We start from the raw sequence: 23662 nt of genomic DNA on the forward strand, positions 1-23662 counted from the left end.
AAACAATAACTAAGAAGAAACATTCTTACAAAGGGCATGTCTCTTCTATTAATGCTGATAAGTTAAAGGTATATGTGGGCCTAGAAGCTGAGATAACATGGAGAATCTCAGGCCCTGTTTGAGAATGGAACCACCTGACTCCCATTAATGTAAATGAGCCTCTCACAGACCATTCTAAAATGTTATCCCCATGGTCTGCTTTAAAGCATCAAGAATCAGGAAATTTAGAGTGAAAGCTGAAATTCCATCTTGGCACTTCCTCTCTGATGTATATACTCCTATGGAAAATGAGCTGAATAGTGCAGCTCCAATATACCACCCTGGCGTTTGAGAATTCTGGAGAAAAACACTGCCCTGTTGGGAAGCAGGAGGGGACACTGGAAGGTATATTGGTTTATGAGTCAACAGACCTGGATTCTACCACTATTACTGTGACCCAGGAAAGTAACTTCGTCAGCTTGGGTATCCATTTTCTTATTTCTATAAAATTAAATTGTGGGACTAGGTTATAGCTGGGTTGTAAATTATATTGTCTTACTAACTTTCTCAAGTAATTGCATCTGTATCACCTTGAAATCAAAAAGTTGCTCTGTACAGATACTTGGACAGCATTGAGGGACTTCACTGGACTGTATAGAAGCAGAGGAAAAAAGATGGTGGAACATTAGCAGCTAATCAAAAGGTTGCGTTTAAGAGTAACGAGCAGAATTCCTTATAAAGTCTGAAGTTGAGTGTTGTGTCAATATTGTGAGTGGATGAAAGACTGGGCAAAAAATCTCATCTAAGATGGAAATATATTGAAAATACAGAGTCATAAAGCTTTTACAGTGGATAAATTTACTTAGATCCCAGTGACACTGGTAACCTGACTTCTTCTAGAATTGTGAATGGACGAGATGTTTACTTCTGCAGTAGTTACTACAGAGAACAAACCAGCTGCATAATCTGGTGACCGCTTAGATTTACACTGTGGTCCCTGAAACTGTACCCATTACCTACACAAATAATTATTACAGTCATCACAGAATGTAAGAGAATAATATAATTCTTCTCATTGTATAACCAAGGAGACTTTCCTAGTTCAAATTATTACTCCAGCAAGGTATTTTATGAGGTATTTGAATATTCTCAGGCCGAGGTTTTGAAATGTTAAAATATAAATGACTTAAGATCAAAAGTCGTCTGTAAGCTTGATTCCATCTAGGCTGACTCTTTTCCAGCCATTGATGAGAGAAGCTCTCTTGCCCTGAGGGCTCCACTGTGTGGAGTGAATGGGGCGACATTATCCCTGTGCGTTGGGAAGGGCAGTACTTGTCTGCGTGTGAGGTGGGTGGGGGAGACTGAGAGAACAGCTGTTCAAGTCAGTTTCCATGTTCTGCAGTTCAAATGAAGAACCTTGGTGGAGAAAGGCCCCAGGTGCCCAAGTGAGGTGATAACCGCTGTTTTGTTTTCCTTTGATGCCCATAAAAATATTCAGATTTAGTTATAAAGACAACTGAAAATGGCAGATAAAAATGATGAAAATGATGCAATCTGGCAAGTCTGATTGAACTCAAGAGGATCCCAGCTCAAACACAAGCCTGAGGGTTAGACTAGATGACTTTTCACACTCCTTTTATCTGGGTCCCTTTGATTTTATGACTCTAAAACCTCTTCAAAGTCTCCTGATCCAGTGTCTTTTGCTTGGCATTCTGATCAAAAGCCTGCGTTTTCTAGTCCACTTTAGCCTTAGACAGGTGACCTGGAAATCAAATTATACCCATCTCTTGGGAACCTTTTTCCATACCCTTTCCACAGCCTCGCCCGTTTACACAGAAAATCTCACAAATGGCCATCTATTCGCTTCAACTTTACTGTCTAACTAGACCTTTGCAAATGTAAACTCTGTGACACACCAAAAATGATCATTCTTCTAGTTTAGTTTAATTTTACTAGTTTAACTAGTAAAATAGGAAGACTAAATAAATAGGAGGAACTCATCCTTTGTGGGTAAGCATACCAAAAGAAAAAAAAATGTAAGGGTAAGACCTCTTCATAACTCAATGATTCCATATATTTATATTTTCCCCTCTCTAATAGATGTTAAAAACTCATCTCTCTTTCCAGTGTCAGTGTGCCGTTGCCTCTGTCGGTGAAAGCATTCTTTCCTCCTGGAAAGTGCATGACAGGGTGATTTTCAAAGAAATGAAAAATGACTGCCGTGCTCACATCAGATGGATACCACATGAAGTGGAGTGCGGTCCCTTTGTTTCCTTATTAGCATCACCAGCTCCTCTATTTGTAGAGCTGTAATAAAAACAGCTTCTTTACTGTGCGTCCTGTTGGTTTATACCAACCATGTCAGGTCCATAAACCATGGTATATTAAAGTGTAATAGACTGTGTAAAGAATACTAGGAAGATACTCCAACCTCTATCCCTTGCCCTCATTTCACAATTTACTACCTCCCAGATGGGCATCCATAAATATGATTTAATTGTGGTTAGCATAAAACCCCCACTTTCTTTGAAGAGTAACCTCCTTCAGCCACTTTCAGTGCGTGAATGCCACCCTCTTGAGGATAGAACTTTGGTTATTTCAGTATATCTAGGCGATGAATGTTCATAGTCTGACTATTTTCTGGGAGTGTCATTTTACTTATAAGAATGTTACATTTTTTATAATGACTATTTTAAAAATTCAGTCTGATGCAGATGAAACTCAAGGGTTAACATTTGTGCCTGTGATATATATCAATCTAAAGAATGTATCAATCTAAAACGGGATATAAAAGGATGATAAATAGTTCTCTCTTGCCCTTTGATTCTGCTGGACTCTTTTCTATTTTGCTGCAAAAAGAAAATGGAAGATTAGAAACTGCTGTGCTGGGAAATGGGCTCTGGTCCCCTGGGGGAAAGATAGTGAGCAGGCAGTGTGTTCTGTTAGTGTGGGTCCCTTGCTGTCAGATAAGTGGAGTACATACTAGGTGTTAGTTGAGGGGAACACTGTGGAATAGACTTGGTCACTGCCCTCAAGAAGCACAGTCTAGTAGGAAAAGCAGACTGCCAGCCAGTGATCCCAGTACTGTGTCCCACATGTGCAAACACAACGCTGATGAAGTTCTGCAGAAAGAACGCCCACCAGCCCGTGGAGGAGAGGCCAGGTGGAGGGCTTCACAGGGGAGGTCATTTTAAGGTTTGGTTTTTGAAGAAAGGAAAACATTTATAGTAGGGGTGTTTGGGAAGGAGAAAGGCAGGAGAAGGAGGTATTTAAAGCAGAAGAAGCAGTTTTTCCAGCACCACTTATTGAAGGGGTTGTTTTTTCTCAATTATATATTCTCCTTTGTCACAGATTAATTGACCCTCAGTGCAGGGGTTTATTTCTGGGCTCTCAGTTCTGTTCCGTTGATCTATGTGTCTGTGTCAGTAGCATACTGTTTTGATGACTGGAACTTTATAGTACAGTCTGAAGCCAGGGAGCATGATTCCTTCAACTCTGTTTTTTTTTTCTCAAGATTGTTTTGGCTATTTGGGGTCTATTGTGTTTCCATAGAAAATTATTTGTTCTAGTTTTGTGAAAAACAACATTGGTATTTTGATAGAGTTTGCACTGAATCTACAGATTTCCTTTGATAGTATGGTCATTTTAACAGTATTGAGTCTTCCAATCTATCTTTCCCCATCTGTGTTGTCTTCAGTTTCTTTCATCAGTGTCTTATAGTTTTCTGGGTACAGGTCTTTTACCTCCTTAAATAGGTTTATTCTGAGGCATTTTATTCTTTTCGATATGATTATAAATAGGATTGTTTCCTTAATTTCTCTTCCTGATAGCTACATATAGAATAATGAAATGAGAACATTTTCTCACACCATATACAAAAATAAACACAAAATGGATTAAAGACCTAAATATAAGATGGGAAACCATAAAACTCCTAGAGGAAAACAGGAGTCATGCCAATAATTTTTTGGATCTGTCTCCCAAAGCAAAGGAAACAGAAGCAAAAATAAATAAATAAGACCTAATTAAACTTAAAAGTTTAATTTTTGCACAGCAAAGGAAACCAGCAACAAAATGAAGACAAATGTACTGAATGGGAGAAAGTATTTGCAAATGATAGGACCAATAAGGGATTAATATCCAAAATATATCACTCCTCATTCAACTCAACATAAAAAAATTAACACATTTTAAAATGGGCAGAAGACCTAAATTGACATTTTTCCAAAGAGGACATGCAGATGGCCAACAGGCATGTGAAAAGATATTCAACATTGATAATCATCAGAGAAATGCAAATCAAAACCACAATGAGATATCACCTCACACCTGTCAGAATGGCTATCATCACAAAAAAGACACATAGAAGCACAAAGAAGCACAAATGTTGATGAGGATATAGGGAAAAGGGAACCCTCGTACGCTGTTGGTGGGATTGTAAATTGGTGCAGCCACTGTGAAAAACATTATGGAGGTTTCTCAAAAAAAACTAAAAATAGAACTACCATATGACCCAACAATTCCACTTCTGGGTTTATATCCAAACAAAACAAAACAAAACAAAACCCAAAAAACTAATTCAAAAAGACATAGGCACCCCAATGTTCATAGCAGCATTATTTTCAATTACCAAGATATGGAAGAGCAACCTAAGTGTCCATCAACAGACAAAGAAGATGTGAGATATATATGTGTATACACACACACACACACACTGGAATACTACTCAGCCATAAAAAAGAATGAAATTTTGCCATTTTCAGCAACATGGACGGACTTAGAGGATATTACGTGAAGTGAAGTCAGACAGAGAAAGATAAATACTGTATGATATCACCTATATGTGGAATCTAAAAAATACAACAAACTAGAAACTATAACGAAAAAGAAAGGCTCACAGATATAGAGAACAAACAAGTGGTTCCCAGTGGGAAGAGGGAAGGGAGAGGAGGAGCAACATAGGGGTAAGGGATTAAATGGTACAGACTGTTATGTACAAAATGAACTACAGGGATATACTATACAACACTGGGAATATAGCCAATATTTTATAATAATTATAAAGGGAATATAACCTTTAAAAATTGAATCACTATATTGTACACCTGTAACTTATGTAATATTGTACATCAGCTGTATGTCAACAAAAAATTAAAAATTTATAAAAGCAGAGGAAGCAATATACCCAAATATAAAGGCACAAGAAAATAGAATGAGTGCCAAGAACGGCAAGGAGTCCCACGTGATGGGAGCATGGGACATGGAGTGGGACGTAGCAGAAGCCAGGTTGTGGAGCTCTTCCTGTGCAACGTGAGTAAAGTGTACCCTGGACAGGGGGCGGTGGGGAGGGGGAGGGCAGCTAGTGAACACACTAAGCACAGCGGTAGCATCATGCCTTTTGCCTTTTAAACTGGCAACCTGGTGACAATTCAGAGAGTCTTTTACAGGTCCTGTATAATTAAGTTCTTACTTAAAGAAGGAATCTTTGCTCTCAGAAGTCTTACCTTTTTCAAACAGACTCCCATGCCATTGTCTTTCCTTTAGCATTGGAGGAGTGATTCAGTTAATTAGGTCAAAAATTGCATAACCTATGATCATTAAGTTTAAAAAAAATTAGGTGAGAATCATCAGAAGCACCTCTCCCATCAAACCCACCCCCTTGACTCCCAGTATTTGCAAAATTATCCGTGAGCTTCTCTTTCTCTTCTGAGGATTAAATAGAACAAAATGGGCTGAAACAGCAAATAAAATAACTTGAGGACAGACATAGGCAACACCCTCCTGTGGAAAAAGCTTAGGGTAAGGATATCGACTTTGTGAGTAAAATGGGAAAACAGTGAGGTTTTGAGCAGAGGACACCTGATCTGACCTGAAAATGATCACTTGGAAAATTATTGTCTTACGAGAGTGGTTGTAGACATTTCTTAAGAAAGAAAGGAGCATTTTGCTTGTGATTTTTTATTATTCATCCCAAAGGCAGAGAGCTGGACTAGAGACCACTAGCGTTTGTTTCCAGCCAATTAGTGATGAAGGAGTGCCCCTGTAGCTGCCCAGCATGTTAGTCACTGTGTTAATCGCTCACGTTCAGTACATCCAGTGGGCACGACCACCTGGTAAGATGGATCTTACTGTTCCAGTTTTATGGGTAGAGCTCAGTGCAGTTAAGTGACTTCCCCAAGGTCTTACAGTTAATAAGTGGCAGAGCAGAAATTCAACTGCCCGACACAAAGTCCAAGCTCTCTCTACTGTACCTGTGTTTAACTGTCGGAGCAGCCATCCCCTGAAAGCTTGACTCCCTAGCAGCCTCTACAGGATGTGGAACCATCGAAGATCTGACTGCAGTGATTCTGGTTCAGCCAGGCGCTGTGCCCTTTCCACGCGGGAGGTAGGCGTTATCATTATTTTCCAGAGGAGGAAGCTGGAACACAGGACACGTGCATCGGGTCCATGACATTTAAATGGCTGAGCTGGGCTTAAAACTTGGCATTAAAGTATCTCGAGTTCTGATTGGCATTCCTTGGGCCCACAACCATTGAATAGAAAGGGCCATTTCTGCTTCACTTGGTAGACCACAGTACTTACGAATTTCAGAATCGTTATCGTGGGGTGATTTTATGATAACGAATGAGACAGTGGCCATCACATGAACCAGGAAACAAAATTCCGAAGCATTAAAGATTTACACAAAAACAAATGGCTTTTATCCAGTAATGGCTGCATTAAACAAAACCCACATAAATATCCCTTAGATTAAAAAAAAAAAAAACAGCCTCTGAAGAAACCATGTGGCTTTCTCTCTGTGGCACAGAATTATGAAAACTATTGCTCTTTAACAGAGAAAATTAAAATGTAAGAAAAGCAGCACAGTTCTGGCAGGGACAGAAAAATTAGAGTATGCTGTAGGTGGGCACCAAGCAGACTTCCCACTCAACTCTCTCCCTGCACTTGCAGTAAATCTCCATCATCACAATGTTTCCCTAGCCTGGAGAAAGGAGTTTGGAAGGCAAAAATCGATGTTCAGCAAAACGTCTCATTTTTAGTACTCTGGTTTGTTTTTCTTATTTCTTTTATCATCTTAAACTGTAAGATTTTCCTCATTCGAAGCAGTTGTTTTATTGCCATGATTTGAAAAATAATTTACCTTGTTGTAGGCAAGGAGACAGCTTCTTGTGAAAGAAAGAGGAGAGAGAGGAGGGTCGGGGATCCCCATCACTTGTCTGTCTCCCTGATTCTGTATCAGTACCTGACAGTGCCTTCCAACATCCTCTTCTCGAAGCCTACCCACCCCCTGGCCCCGCACACCGAGCACCAAATCTAAACTGAAAAAGAAACACCGAAATACTTCATCCATGTGGCTTCGTAGAAGAGAAAACTAAGTAAATCCCACACATCGATTCTGGGCCGCTGCTAGTCAGATGTGTAGCGGAAGGACAGTTTTCATTGAAGACTTGCCGTCTTCATCGTAAACATTGTCCCTTTTTTGTGCCTCATACCTGCGTGTCCTGCTCTGGCTGCCCAGGCACCCCTAATTCAGTAACCCACGTAGGGTCTTTTCCAGGCAACAGTCCATGCTCTGGAATTTTTCTTACTTTTTGGCTTCCCTGACTCAAAAATTACTTACACTGCATCTTAATATCTCTCTCTTTTTTAAAAATATATTTTTATTGAAGTATAGTCAGTTTATAATGTGTCAATTTCTGTATACAGCACAATACTTCAGTCATATAGAAACATAGGTGGATTTGTTTTCATATTCTTTTTCACCATAGGTTACAAGATATTGAATATGGTTCCCTGAGCTATACAGTGTAAACTTGTTGTTTATTTTGTAAATGGTAGTTAGTGCAGGGGGCTGCACACCAGTCTCGTAATCTCTCAAGGTTAACTGTCTGTCTGCCCCAATGAGAATGGAAGTTCTCTAGGGACCTTTATCTGCTTTCTTCACAGGGAATCCCAAGAAAAGGGTCTGGCACATGGAATAAAAGAACAGAGCCACCTATGTCCTTATGTCAGTAGCTACGAGAGCTTACAGAGCCAGGTAGGGCCGACAGGAATGTTCTCTTTGTCCTACAGACTGTTTGAAACATTTATTTAAAGTTGGGAGCGTGTGTGTAAAACACCCAGCTTCTCTGGAAAAGGTGGAAGATCTGGCAGCAGGGACAAGTGTCCCCTGCTGTGGCTGGGGCGTGGCCTTCGCATGTCCCTCCTACCTGCCGGCTTCCCCGTGCCGAGACTGTGTCAGTCCCAGAGTTGAGAATCTAGGGATGGAGTTTGAGAATACTCCGATTCTTATACTTGGCCTACCATTACCTGGTTTGTTGCTGATGTTAGAAGTTGAGTTTGTGACTCCAGTCTTTATAAACATTTTCTTTCCATGTAATGTCTTTTTGTTTTGCTTAGAGCATCTTGAGGACTTAAAATGTATAATGATGTGGTTGGAAATTTCGCACATTGTGGCAGGAGAAATACTTCAGGATGGTGGAGCTTTGAGGTCACACCAGGGAGGTGACTGCCTTTTCTACCAGTACCTAGGCCCTCGGCTCAGGAAGAATTGCTATCTCTGGGTTCGTCTCATTTTCCCCAAAACCCTCAGAAGTTCTGTGGTATGCGCTACCTCTTAGTAATGCCTCTTTTTACACTTGGATGCTGTTTTATTCCAAATAAGCACATTCACAGAGCTATTGCAAAATCTTATCTAATGCCTAATTCAGTGTGGAAAGGGTTTTTCTTGTCACTAAATGTATATGCAATGATGGGTCAACCACAGTTTGCTTAGCACAGGTAGAAGTAGCCAGCTAGAAACTCCTGCTGACGGAGAACAGCAGCGGTGCTCCAGGAAGATCACTCAGGCCTCAGAGGAATTTTTCCCCTTGTTTGGCCATGCGCATAACTAATAATCACTGTATAAGAACAAACCACCCGTTTGTTTCACATTTGGGGGAACTCGGTAGCCTCTGAGGGACACAGGTTGCTTTTCTGTATCTGATCGGCTAAGAACCCAGCTAACTGAGAGAGATTCCTGCTAGGAGGATGGGGGGAAATTAGAGCACACAGATGGCAATGACTATGACTTTACCTCAAAGGATGTCGTTATCAAAGCCAAATCATTTTAATATAAAAGAATCGCTTTTGGTGGAATGGACTGGACTTACAATAGTATACATCTTCAGCCTGACGTTCTTCTTTCGCCTGTGTTCATATTTTGAATATGAAGTTTTATGTTTAGGAAGTCTAGTAGCTCTCTTTTTAAGCAACCGTTGTCCAATATATACTAGTTTAAGCTAAAATAATGTATTTAATATGTAGGCATTTTTTCACATTTAAGGCGCAACAGAAAACGGGCCAGATGAAGTTCCGGCTCTCCCAGAGCTCACATTCAATGTTGTACAATAAACACACGAGCCAATAAGTGGTCTGTCAGGTAGACAGAGGCTGTAGGGGAAAGTTGGGGGAGAGGAGGACGCCTGGCAAGGGATGATCTTTAATTTAGCAGGGTCAGAGAAGGTGACATTTGGGCTGGGACCTCACGAAGCAAGGGAGCCCATCATGCAGAGGCTGCGGGCAGGTGCCCCAGGCTGGAGGAAAGGCAAGTGCAAAGGTCCCCAGTGGCCGTGCTCAGTGTGCTCCACCAGCCAGCGGGCCAGCCAGGCTGGAACGGAAGGAGTGTGGGAAGGAGGAGGTGACGTCACAGGGGACTCAGGCCTCTGGGCCATTGTGAAGACTTCAGAGGTTACGTCGAGGGTGACATCGAGCTGTCGGAAGGTTTTGGGCAGAGAAGTACCTTGAGAGAGTTTATCTTTTAACATCAGCTATGAAGTGAATGATGGTGAGGCACTAATAATGCCTGTCATGACATTTATTGAGCATCTCTTATGTGCTAAGCACTTGATATGTATTACCGTATTTAATCTTTATACCAGCTGTATGCTGGTAGTCCCTGTGGCTGTGCTCATGGGACAGATGGAGCCGTATCTACACAGTTGGTCATGAGTGACTTGCCCACACTCCCCCAGGCAGTACGTGGTAAACTTAGGCTTAATTAAATAGTGATATTTATTTTCTTTCTCCCCGCTTGATGGAGGCACTGGGGATTGAACCCAGGACTCACGGACCCCAAGCACATGCTCTACCACCAGCCTCTATTTTACGTCATTGTAGCCTTAAGTGAGGAATCGTGAGGCTCATAGAGATGGTGACTTGCTGATTTTTCTAGACATTTTTAAAGTGTAAGAGTTGTACTATCATACATAACAGTATTATCCTCTGATTAGAGAGAAAGTATTTAAAAGAGCCACCCCAAAGTGAAGCCTCCCAGTTTCCCTGTTGTGCCTCCAGAGCGCAGGTTCTTAATCTGCAAATTCAGAATTCTGTCTCAGTGTCATTGATTTCCCTTAAATATTTTTTCAACGCATTAAGAAACATTATTCTGGGAAAAGAGACCGTTGGCTTCTCTAGACTGCCAAAGGGGACCATGGCTGTAGAGACTGTTTTCAGAGATTCCTATGAATTCGTTTGAATCTGAGCAGAACTGCTGCAAACAGTAGTGGGTTTATTGTGTCGTTGGGTTTTTTTGGTGTGGGAGGTGAGGCAGTGCTGAGCACACGCCAGGGCTCACAGAGAGGCCAGCTAAAGCGAGGGTGACCACACGTACCAGTCTGGCCAGGACTGTTCCAGTTTAAGCTTTTGTCCAAGTGTTCATTATTAATATCACCCTTTCACCCTCAGAAGTGTCCCGATGAAAACTGCCGTGTGAACATTGGCTCTAGCGGTGATCAAGAAAGTAGCAGTTAGTGGATGGAGCGAACTGAGTGCTATCGCAGGACGTGGCGGGGAGGGGGCTGCCGACCCCGGAAATCAGACTTATTTTGATAACAAATGGTCATAATCAAAGTTAGAAGGTTACACAAAGGAGGTGATGGACGAAAATACTGGATTAATTAAAATTATTTCTCTTTCACAGCAAAAAAAGAGCATAAAATGGAAGAAAGTCACTTGGAGACTGCACAGAAAAGGTAAGCGGCTCTGAACTGGCCCCAAGGCTTTCTCTGACTAGCCGTTCTTTTTTTATTATTATTAAAAACGTTTGGATTGTTGTGCGGCCATCACCAGCATCCATCTCCAGAACTTTTTCATCTTCAAAGGTAGCTCTGTACTACTCACTAAACCATCTCCACCACCGCCCCCCGCCCCAATCCTCACCTCTCTCTCCTTACTTCAGCCGCTGGCACCACCCTTCTCCTTCCTGTCCGTGACTCTGACTGCTCTGAGTGCCTCGTGTAAGTGGGATTGTACAGAACTTTGCCTTCCATGCTGGCTTATTTCACTTCATATAGTGAATGACTAGCTCTTCTTTTGACCCCATCTGTCAAGACTCTGCATCCAGGAACAGTGAGGTCTGTGTGCAGAGCTGCAGTGAAAGCACTGTGAGGGGACTTGGGGACAGTTTTCCTCAGGAAGCAGGGACTCATCGAGGAGTGACTCCCCTGCCTCCTGCGTGCTGACGCCATTTCCGTGTGTTTGCCTCTCCTCCATCACTCTCTCCTGAACGCTTCGTGGACACGGGGAACAATGCTCTCCTTCTTAGTGTCACAACTACATTAAACCAGTTACAGCAAACACCTCCGAGACATGTAATGTCTTCCCTCAGATCCTGGAAGGTATTGTAAACAAGGGACAGTTGGGGAGAAGGGACTGCATGGAAATCTCCCCCAGAGGTTGGGGAGGAGACCTCAGATGTCTTCTGGTCAGCCTCTCACCCTCTTTGTGCCTCTTCTTTCCTCTTCTCCCTCCATGACACCTGAGTGGAGCCATCCCCCTCACCTGGGAGAGCCCCACGATCCTTGGCTGTGATCCCGTCGAGGGGTTTTTCCTTTTTTCAGCTGAGCAGGTTAATCATCTTGGCCTGCCCTCCCTCCCTCCCTCTTAGAAAGGTGGGTGGGGGTACACCAAGGCTTTCTTGTACTCAAGGCTGAGAACTGAGATACATTTTGCTGGGACCAATTCTAAACGTACTAGAACATTGAAGAGATACGGGCAGGAAACAGATATCATGTAAGGGAAAATGCGCTTTACCAACGTGTGAGGAGAGGAGCCGGTTAAATGCACGTGAACACGCTCCGGAAGTGGACCCCTTTCTTCCCACCTTGCCATGATTTCTGAGGGTTCTGAAGGCCTTTGACGGACAATCCCCACCAAAAGCGCCAATAAAATTAAAATGCAGGTGAAACCGAGGTGAAGGCATGTCTTGCGTTTTTCTGAGTGCAGACATGCTATTGAATCATAATTATCATCCTTGCATGACACTCTTTGACAACTGAGAAGATCACGTGTTTCTGTCTTTAGATTTTTAGATTATGCCCATTTATTGGCTTCGTCCCATATGTAGTATATGTGTAGACATTATCTCTGTATTAAACTTCCCTTCCTTGGTGTGTAAAGCTAGTGCGTCTGTGTTGTAGAAATATTCTACATGCATTAAAAAAAAAGCAAGACCATCCACAAGAGCACATGGGTATCAGGCTAAACAGAATTTCACTTTCCAAGGGGGGATGTCAAATTTCTAATACTTCTTCAAGATTCTTGCTTCAGGAAAAGGGAGCCCGTCTGAGAGGGGCCGAAGTTGCTGCTGTGCATTAGCTATGCTGAGGGGGGTCATAAATTTTGGTTGTCAGCGTTTTCCGTGACTTTGTGGTGAAGGTAGCCGAGCTTTCATGTCATACATGAAATATGTTAGATCCCATCTTTAATGTAGAAACCGCAGTTGTTTGGTTACACTCTTTAAGGAGGTTGGTGGTCAGTGTTGCAATATTCGTGTGAGATTTAGTAAATTCTTATGTTTTATCCTCAAGAGAAACAATTTACTCTGAGGCTACGGAATATTTGCTTTTCCTCAGCAGTTTCTAAAGGCACGCACGGAGCACAACGAGAGGATGTGTTCCGCCCCAGCGTCTCAGCACTGCATAAGCACAACAGTTCGCTTTGCCGCGGGCTCTTTGATATAATCGTTGTCTGTACCCTGAAAATATTTAGCTGAATCAAAAAGATACAAATCAGACTAGGAATTACAGCAAAGAGAAGAGGAGTCAGGGAATAGTTCAGAGTGGAGCAGGGAAGTTTTATAAAACATAACATATGATTGGAAATCAACCTTTTAAAACCTGAAAGCTATTTCAGAGTTCTCTCCTGACAACCAGAAATTCCAGACAGCGCTGTTGCCCCTTTGTCAACCGGAGAAAATTCCCCTGGTTATTAAATATCAGTGGTTTTCATACCCAAATTTCAGATTTTCAATAACCAGTCTTCTCTACTATTATATAATGGAAAAGAATCTGAAAAAAAATACACACACACACACATTATATATATATGTGTATATATATAAAACTGAATTGCTTTGCTGTATACCTGAAACTAACATTGCCAATCAACCACACTTCAACAAAGAATAAAATTTAAAAAGAATAACCAGTCTTCTGTGAATCAAAATTGAATCTGAAAGGAAGAAAGTTGTTCTTGGCAGTGGGGAGGGGTGGGGGGGAACAATAGTCTAGACCTTATCAGATAGTTGGAGATTCACATTCTAGCTTTTCTAGCTTTTAACTTTTCCTTGAACAAAGGGATAACACTGAAATCCAAAAAGACATACCCTCGGGCGACCTCATCTCTCTTAAAGTTGCAGGGTGCCAAAGCCAGGCCATCCTCTGCAACTCTGTTTGCTTTGGTTCCTCTGAAGAGGTTCACTGGCTTTCTTAGTTTTTTAAACACATAGGGGGAAAAAAATGCTGAAATTTAGTATTTCCTTTCATTTTCATCCTCTTTGAGGGTTAGCGAGCAGGGCCTCACAGATCCCCGGGGGAGAGGTGGTGAGGGTCCATGGTTAGCTTCAGTTTAGTGTTGAGAAAAGGGAGGCCCGCCGGTTGGTGATAGGCTCTTCCCAGGCTCTGTGATAAGCCACCATGCAATGCTGTCATCCTCGAAAACTGCAGCCATGTTTGCAATACTTGGTCTCACAGCCTACATTCCAAATAATGCTGGAGGTGTTCGGCTGACCTGTGAGCACAGTGACCCGAGCTTCTGAGCTCTTCACTCTGTCTTGCTGAAAAGTAGGAAGATCATTTGTTGCTCTGAATGCTAAAAGTGAAAGGCACTCTTTTCTCTAGTCAGTGCACACATAGATCTGTTTCTTTGTAGAAAGTGAGCATAAGGAAGAGAGAAAAAATAATGATGTGCTCTTCGGGGGAAGAGGGGGTGGGTAACGCAGGTTGTGTCTGATATAGGCGGCAACTGTGTCTAAAGTGGAAACAAAACCCCCAAAATGACTATTTTATTTCATAAATGCCTGGGTCAGTGAGTATAAGCAACAGAAGGGTAAAGCAGAAAAATTTCACTGAGAATCAGGGGACCCCCACTCTGGAGGCCCAGCTCTGCCAATGAATAAGGTCATTCAGTTTTTCCAGGTCTCTGTTTCCCCATCTGTAAGATGAGAACACTGGACAGGTTGCCCTGTAAGTCCCTTCCAGCTCTGAAGCCTGGTGACTCCGTGGGAAATCCATGGCCTCTTCCTTTTGGTTACAGAACTCTCTGCTTAGGTATTTCCATGCTACAGTCAATATCATTTTCATTTCGAATGAAATAAAATATGTGCCATAGAGTGTACCTTTGGTTTTATCAGTGTTTTGACTGCCACAGAATTAGGAGTCATGTCTGGGCGAAAGTGGACGTCACTCCATTCTGGTTTTGCTCCAGAATATGTGTGTTTGGAATTATAAGAGAGTCCCTTAAGAAATTACTGCAGTTATTGCCTTTCTCCACTTATGCACTCCTAGCCTTTTAATAACTGGGAGCCAAAATTCCCTGACCAGTAGTTTTAATTTGCATTAAAAACAGATTTATTATTTACAGAAACACAAAGAATTTATGGGACTCAGAGCTGCCGCTCCAGCTTGGATCTCGCCTAATCATAGCTATGGAATCAATTAACAGTTCATCTGTGAAATGTGATAAAATCTTATGAGATACATATTGCCCAACAACTGAGAACGAGATGAAAGTATGCTCTGGAAGAGTAACGGGGCTTCAGGGTTTTACAATCGCCATTGAATAGAGTTCCATTAGGAACTCAGTATTCAGGATGGCCACAAAAAAAAAAAAAAAAAAAAAAACCACGGTGTCTGAACAGATGATAGAGCACTGAGTAATAAACCTGGCCAGCCAGTCCTGCTTTGATTAGTTTCCAACACCCTAGAAAAGGGGGCCATTTATTTAAGTGTTGTTGCTCATGGCAAATGAGCTTGTGGGGCTTGGAGTGGGTGAGGGGAACGCCTGAGTGCAGAGCTATAAATTGCTGCAAAGCTAGTGCCTCCAAGAAGGGCTGCCTGGGAGGCCCGGGTAGTTGGCTGGGACTGAGCCTCCATGGGGTAGGTCAGGAGGTTCTGAGCGTTATCTGGGAATCTACCTTGTAAAACTAAGTTATTTTCTCACTGGGTTAGAGATCCTTTTTAAAGATCAAAAATGATTTTTCCTCCCATCCTTGCTACACCTTCAATTATATCTATTTTTGTACATCGGTGGTTTATATTCCTGTATCACATCAAGCTTTAAAATGTAACCTTCTGAAAGATCATAGGGTCTTAAGTGTCTTGTTTTACTCTTGAGAAAACTGACTCTAATGATGAATGATTGACCCAGAGGACAAAGCCAGCAGATGCCAGAACAAGGGTAGGACAGTCTCTTGATTTTCCGGGGACCACTCGACAGATGAATTATTCTGAGGGGGCTCTCTCAGTGATCCCTGCTGGGGATACGGCATCCACATGTCATCAGCGTTTCATGTAATCATTACACATAACATGGAGAAGAACATGTAAATGGCATAGATTTGAGACAACGAACAAACCCCGAAAGCTTTACCTGCATCCACCCTGGAATTATACATGCTGGTTTTTAGACAGATAAGACATGCCCAGAAGTCTCCCCAATCATGCTGAGTTTCTTAGAAAATCGGCTTGAACACATAGATTGTGCCCAGGCTGAGGATAAGCCACAGTCACTGCGAGCCTAGGGTTCTGTGCTAGAGAAGAGACACGCGGGAAATTGCCCCAGTGTCCCCTCTCCTCCCCCTAATGGGTTTTGGTGGTGTTCACAGGCTCTCACCCTCTCCCTCTCTCTGTTTTCTCCTCTACATTTGCAGTTTTGAAACAACAGTGGGATATTTTGGGATGAAGCCAAAGTCTGGTGAGAAGGAGATCACACCCAACCACGTGTTTATGGTGTGGTACGAGTTCTGCAGTGACTTCAAGACAATTTGGAAACGGGAGAGTAAAAACATATCTAAAGAAAGGTAAGGCTCTAGTAGATTCATTAACACGCACACACCCGGAGCCTGGGAAACCTCCTTCTCCAACCTCACGAAGTGTGCCCACCTCACACAGTCAGTATTGCCTCTCAGAGCCAGTGGACATGGAGCGAGGATTATTGCCTCGGGGTTCGTGGGGAAATTCAAGGGGGGAGGCTTGCTGTCCGCACAAGCAGATACACTCACGTGATCTGATAAGTTACACTTTCTTAACCCCTTCCAATTACTAGCTAGTAAATGAAAGGGGAGCTGTGCTAATTTGCAACAGATTGCTTCTCTGCGGATTTTCATGTTGGCCCAGGCTAAATGAGGCAGCCTTGCTGTCGCAGACAGTACAGACAAATAAAAGTGAATGCTTTTCCCATTAATACACTGAACTTGCATCAAAGGGAAATCTCTGCGACTCGGGCCACACTTAACACAGTGTTGAAGCCCCGCTCTGGATTTACAGCGCCACTTCTGACTCCCCGTATCCTGCTGAGGACATCAAACTGCGTGCCGCTCGGCCTCATTGCAGCCTCCTGATTTTATTAGTTGGGGGTAGAAGGCAAACCTCGGCTCTGAATATAGGGAGGGCGTGTGTGTTCTCCTTGGAGAGAGACTGGATTTGGCCCTGTTTATTGGAAAGAAAGCATTTCTGCTTGATCGCAGTTTTGATCGGGTTGCCACTGTTCTGCAAAGGGTGTCATGGATCTAAACTTCAAACAGGTCTTGCTGCTACTCCTGAGAAACAGATGTATAAGAGTGTCATTCGAAGTGGAGGAGGAGACAAATGAAGGGAACCAGTTTAAGTGTAGCATCTATATCTCACCAAACATGGAGACCTGAAATTCCATTATTCAGTATTTTTGTGCTTTACTTTGTAATCAGAGAAAAGGTGTATACATAATGTATCTACACACACACACACACACACACAATACACTAATATGTTTTACCTTAAAAAACTAAAGGGAGCCTAATTTAAAGATTTTTTGGACTCATTTTTTCTGAGTCTCTAAATGTTTTCGTGGGGAATTCTTTCAAAAGCCTGTTTTTTTTTCTAAGGAAGTCAAAGAGCTTCAAAAATATTTATCAACACAATCTTCCCACCATTACCTCTTTTGGAACTTGGGTATTAAACTTGAGTATATCCATTATGTTGATAAACTGAAGCAGAGAAAAGTTAAGGGACATTGTTAAGAAAATAGATTGTTGATAATAACATGACAAAAATCCTAAAAATCTTGACATCTGACTCACTGCTCTTGCCCTGCAATCACTTATTTTGCCCTTTAAGCTAAAATAAGCTTCCGTGGACTACATTCTGTGTTTGATGAGTCTCGGAGGAAAGTGACAGAGCCGAGCTCTTCTCTCTCCCACAGGGTAGCAGCTGGCCGGCCAGCCCTCCGTGTCCCCACCCAAAGGCCAGGGAATCCCTCATGGGCCCTGAAAGTCCAGCCTTTGCTTAAGATGTTACATGTTCAGATTTTGATCATAGCCCTCAGTGACTTTGCTCTTGTTGTTAGAGCCCTAAAAATGATTCACAAAAACCAACTGGGAGAGCAATTAATTGCTTTTCACTTGAATAATCTTCTGTTGAAATAATGAACTGTATTCCAAGTGGGGGAATTTTTCCCTATCACAGAAGTTAGACGAAACCCATTGTGGGCCTGCGGTGATACGCAGCCGCCCTTCAGGATGACCTGCTCTCTGATTCCTAGCGATGGGCACTTACAGCGCTGTTTCCCGGGTGCAGCTGGTGAATTGCCCACTTCACACTCTGTAAACCAACACCTTTAAAAGGTCGTGACTTCCCGGGACCCTTTTCAGTTCTTCTCATTTAGCAATTTCAGGGGTCTCTTCATCCCAGCCGTACTTTGTGAGCTAGATCACCAACGTTTCTAACCTAAAACATCTCTGAAAGTTAATGATGGCTCATAAAATATTTGTGGGGCAGCCTGTTTACAAAATCTACTTGTTAAGCGATGTTAGCACGTTATGCATATTACTGCTCATTCAGTTCAACAAACTGGTTAGTATGCAGGGTTTTCTCATCAAGTGAGGATTTTTTCAATTGTTCTCTGCCTGCTACGGATTTTAGCTTTTAAACTGTTGGAATCACTTATTCCTTATGGTGAAATAGGCAAATTAACTTGATTCTATGGTTATAATCAAATGAAAATCAGTATGATTGCTTTGTTTTGACCCCTATTTAATGATATTTGATATTGTCACTTTTTAACTATACTTTCCCCAGAATTCCAATAAATCTTAACAACACAAAATGTCAGGAGGTAGCATAACAGTATGAAAATATCTTCAAAAATTAAGTTCATAACCAAATGAAAACCTGACAGCCTGTAATTATTAGGGGAAAAAACTGTAGTTTGGGATTCCATCCAAAGGAATTTCATCCACTTGATTTTTAGATGTATTTGTAAGGCCAACTAAAACCCCCAGAATCATTGAGGAAAATTAAGAATCAACAACAGTATTTTCAAAGGGACAGATTCACTCCCAAATGAAATGGAAGTTTTGAAAACTAGTTTAGGCCACTTGAGGTCAATTTTAGGTGACGCAGAATATTTCCTTCTTGTTCTGCTTAGTATGGTTTCCATGAACACACAGTAACTGGGTGCGAAACTGAGATGATGCAGCCCCACAGCCGAGTAACAGCCACCCCTCATGAAACTCAGAACGAAGCCTGAACACACAGATGACTGATAAGACGTCTAACGTGCTTGTGCCTCGCGAATGAATGACAAACCCTATTATTATTGAGCTGGTGACAGGGCACGAGTCTGTGTTTGAGTAGAAGAGAGCTAGTATTTCACTGGGGAGATGGCTCACCTGCAGATTAACTCTATCTGTAGAAGAGCGAGCTATTAAATGATGGTATATTAATGGTGTTAAACGTACCCTTGCCATGTAAGCCAGTGTTAGGCAAAACAGCAAACCTGGGTGTCCAGGCACAAATCCAGACTGCCCTGCTCCCTAGAGCTTCGGTCTGTGACCCGCACAGCCCTCACGCTGCCCCAAGTACTGGAACTCATCCTCCAGTGAAATGTGCCGGGCCCTTCTCTTACCCATCCTTAGTACAGGCATTGTTCAGTACTGTTAAAAAAAAAAAAAAAAAAAAAAAAAAGACCTCTGCATAAAGGGTTGAAAACCAGCATTTTAGTGCCATTCATTTGCTTTGTGATCTTGGGCCAGTCCCTTATTGCCGGGGGACCCAAATATCACATCTGTAAAAATGCGTGTATTGGGATGGATCAGGAACTAAATGTTCACTACAATCTTTTCTAGCTTAAAAGTCCTCTGAATCTAGAAAGTACTTTTTTGCTATTTTGAGAACCTGTGTGTTTTATTTCTGAGATGATGCCCCTCACCTTTGCTTTTGAGCCCGTGAGGGCCCATGCTAAAAGACGTTTCAAGGCAAAGTCTGGTGGTGAGTGGGGGAGAGATATGGGGCCACAGAGAAGTGTAATTGTCCATTTGGATTTGGTAAATGCTTTCAGTGACCTCCCCTCACGCCCCCAGTTCTTCCCCTAAAATGCTAAGGTTGATCTTGAAGACCGCATTTTTGAATTGGAAGCATGCACACAAAAAATCTTTCCGTTTGTCTGCATCCAACATCGCATTTAGTGGTTTATAAAAGTTCATCATGATTCTTATTCTCAGAGGCAGCTTTGCCTCAATTTGACTTTTTCATGCACTTTTGTATTTGTGCCTCTTGACAGGCAAACACTGAACAGAGTTCTGTAACACACATTTCTTCCACCTATTAAGTCAACAGGTTACTTGAGCATGTACGTAGTTGCAAGGAAGTAACCTAACTTTTGCTGCTACCTTTACTGACTATTCTTCACTCACTTTCTGCTTTTTCTTTTTCTCCCCCTGTTGAATTGTTCTGAGATATACAACCTCCCTCATGAAATTTCCCACTATTTAGGATATGTTAATACTGCTTCCCACATATGCCCGCACGTGCACACGCACAGGGCACGAACCACTACTGCCCACAAAGTGAGCTATGAATTTGCAGAAGGTAAAGAAGTCCCAGGGGAGTCATGACTCCAGGAATAAAGTCTTGGCAAGTAATTCACCCTGAGCCAAAGCAAACTTTAAAAGTGCCATTTAAAAACCCATAATGGGTAAGTAAGGAGCGAATGAGGAGTTTGCTGAATTTTATGCAAAATGCTAATAAGACATTTCATTATATACGTAGCTGTAGTTTACACCGTGGATGTAATGAGTGGTTATGGGAATGGATGGTCCGTTTGGGTTTTGCTTGTTTGCTTGTTTGTTTTAGTTCAGCTAAATACCAACAGGATTTTTGTTGTAAGTGTATTACTTGCAGCTCTGATGGTTAATGATGCAACTGCAGGTAGTTCAGAGCTGTTGTGGGATTTATCCCATAGCTGTTCTCAGAGCTCCCTACTGCTCGGCTCACTTTAGGACCAGGAGTTGGGGGCTAAAAAGGTGGTCACTTAACCCACAAATGAGCCGTTGGTTGTGATGTAGACATTGAAGGAATTCCTCTCTTTATATGATAGTTATTCCTGGAAAAATTTCTGTAAACTAACATTTTTAGTCATTGAATTCTGCTTTTCTACTGACCTACATTCATGATAACTGAATAAGGTAACTTTCTATTCTCTAGCCCTCTGTTATGTGGTCAGATGGTTTGCGTATACTTAACTGCTAAGAAGCTTCATATTTTAGAAAACCCCTTTAATAAGAAAAATGATCACCCCCAGTTAATAGGCAAAACTTTGACTTTTGCTAAGTCACATTGAAGGCAGTTCTGTGCAAATACATGAAGAGTAAATATCCCAGCAAGCTAACTTATAAACAGAATTTGTGATTATGATAATCACAAAGGATAAAACCTGCTTTTCCCCCAAGCAATAAATTTAAAACAACTTCTGCAAAATTAAAAATATGCCATGAATTAAGGAGAGGAGATAGTAGGCTTTTAAATGGTAAAAATTGTAGGATCATTGATTTTTAAAAACTAAAACACCTCTTTTGACCCTCTTTGCTCTGGAAACTATCTCCTGTCCCTTCCAGCTTCTTTAAAAAAGAGTTTATATCCATTTCCTCACTTCTTGTTACTTAGCACACAGTCCCTCCTTTCTGTATCAGTGAGGATAAAGCTTCAGCTGCTGTAACAAAGACCAAAGCAACTTTTGCTTAACAATCTGAATGCAAGTTGTGTAGCTGTCTGGGACCCAGTTTCCTTTTATTTCGTGGCCGCCATCATTAAGCTGTGGTCCTTACTCACAAGGCTGAAGATGGCTCACCTCGTGTCCGTCAGCGCTGCTGCAGCTGAGTTCCTGCCAGTAGAAAGGGAGGGCGCCCCCTTTCCTTTTAAGAGTCTACACTTAAGAGCCTGGAAGGTTCACATATTTCACTGGGCAAGACTTAGTGTCACGGCTATACGTGAGGGAGACCAGGAAATGCAGGTCTATCTGGGAGCCATGTACCCAGCTAAAGACTCATGGGTTCCACTCCTAAAGGGAGCAGGAGAAATGCTGTTGAGACCATCAGCAGACTTTCTACCTTTCCCATTTGTGAAATCAAATGACTCTTTCTGACTCCTTGCCACTACTGGCTTTTGACACTGACGACAGTTTCTTCCATCTTGAAAATGCTCCAGTCGCATTCTGAGTCTTTTTCGGTAAAGGTGACCACCCCTCTTTCATCTCCTTTCTTGGATCCTCTTTTTCTTCTCCTCTTTATGTGTTGCCCTTCCCCAGGGTTCAGATCTCTGCTCCTCTTTTCTGCTCTGTAGTCTCTCCCTAGCTAGTCTCAACTACTCTCGCAGCTTCGCCTGTCACCTCTTTGCCAAGTCCTAGCCAGAGCCAACCTCTTAGTTCTAAAAATCTTAGACCCAGACCTCCAACCACACGCTAAACATTCCCACAGGATGCCCAGCCTTCATCTGCACTTTAGTATGTCCTGAGGCTCCAGCTCTCAACTGTACCACTCTCCCCTTTGTGTCCAAAGCAGGCTGGAAACCGGAATCATCTTTAATGCTGCAAGATTCACTTTGCCCCTACTGCTGCCTCCTCAGCAGTTCTGCTTCTTTACCCTGTTTTCTCAGTGGCTCTGCCCTAATTCAGGACCTCGTCTCTCACCTGGATTATTGAAAATCTTTCTTACTGTTCTCTCTGCCTATAGTTTTTCTCTTTCCTCTTCAGTGGCCTTTAATATTATGTGTAGTTATCTTTCTAAAACAGAAATGAGATCATATCTATTTGTTTAAACATGTTCTGTTCTGAAATCGAGGGATGAAAATCAGCCATGATTGGTACTTACAGTCATTAACTTTGGGGGGCCTCATGACAGCCCTAGAATGTGTATTACTGCTTTACAGATAAGCACAAGAAAGAGTAAATGAATTACCAACATCACAGTTTTGCTAGTAAGCAACAGAATGTGGATAAGGACCTAGGTCTTATGTGACAGTAAGCTTGAGCTCCTTCAGGGATTCCCTATTTCTCCCAAATGAGAGCAATGAGCTTCCAACAACTTGCCTTAGCTCACTTTCCAACCTCATTTCCCGTATCCTCATCTCCCACGTGCCTATGATATTGACTCTGTTTCTCCCATCTGCACGTTCTTGCCTTGTGTTCTCATTGGATAATTTCTTTCCACTGCATCGTCCCCAGTTAATTCTTGGTCAGAACATAGTCATCCTTTAAGGATGACCTCCAAAACTTCTCCTCTAAAAATCTCTGAAATGCCCCTAAGTAAAAGAATTATACCTTCCTCTGGTGTCAGGCAGCATGTTTTTCTTACCATCCTCTAGCACTCAATTCATCCCAACTGGTTATTTTAGCACTTTATGTGTCTTTTTCCACCTTTAGGACTGAAACCCATTCCTGGTTATATACGCTGTGACACATTCTCCAACACAGAGCCTAATAATTGTTTACTAATCTAGAAAGGACTTCAACATAGTACAAAATGATACTAAGTGAGCATTGAAGATCTGGGCGGTGTAATAGTTTGGAGGATGAAATGGTTCCAAAGAAATGTGGAGGCTAGGGAGGGCTTGGGAAAGATGGTGAGCCATAAACGGGGCCACCCTCTGCGAAAGCTGTAGAAGCAATTCTGAAGCCAGTACCGGAATGTTAGAAATCAGCTGCTCCCAAATCTGGCAGATCTTTCAAGTCACCTGGAGAGCTTTGTAAAAATATAACCAGAGCCACCAAGTCAGAATCCCAGGGGTTTAGAGCTCAGGGATGTGCAGTTTTAGAAAACTCCCTGCAGAGAGAGGGTGAGCAAGAATACATTTTGTGTTTGGTTGCTTCAATAAATGTCTTGGCTTTACCCATC

The 23662-nt window shown here is 42.2% G+C and overlaps 1 protein-coding gene across 4 annotated transcripts in view; it reads left to right on the forward strand.

Annotated features, from left to right (window-relative positions):
* Positions 1 to 23662, forward strand: part of FMN1 (formin 1) — a 361575-nt gene that overhangs the window by 311749 nt on the left and 26164 nt on the right. For all 4 annotated transcript variants that reach the window (XM_010965320.3, XM_074365871.1, XM_074365872.1 and 1 more), the window contains 2 exons: positions 10940 to 10991; positions 16169 to 16318. In XM_010965320.3, coding sequence (XP_010963622.2) covers positions 10940 to 10991; positions 16169 to 16318 — 202 coding nt within the window. The remainder of the gene's footprint in view (positions 1 to 10939; positions 10992 to 16168; positions 16319 to 23662) is intronic.

This window comes from Camelus bactrianus, chromosome 6 (assembly GCF_048773025.1).
Source record: "Camelus bactrianus isolate YW-2024 breed Bactrian camel chromosome 6, ASM4877302v1, whole genome shotgun sequence".
NCBI lineage: Eukaryota > Metazoa > Chordata > Mammalia > Artiodactyla > Camelidae > Camelus > Camelus bactrianus.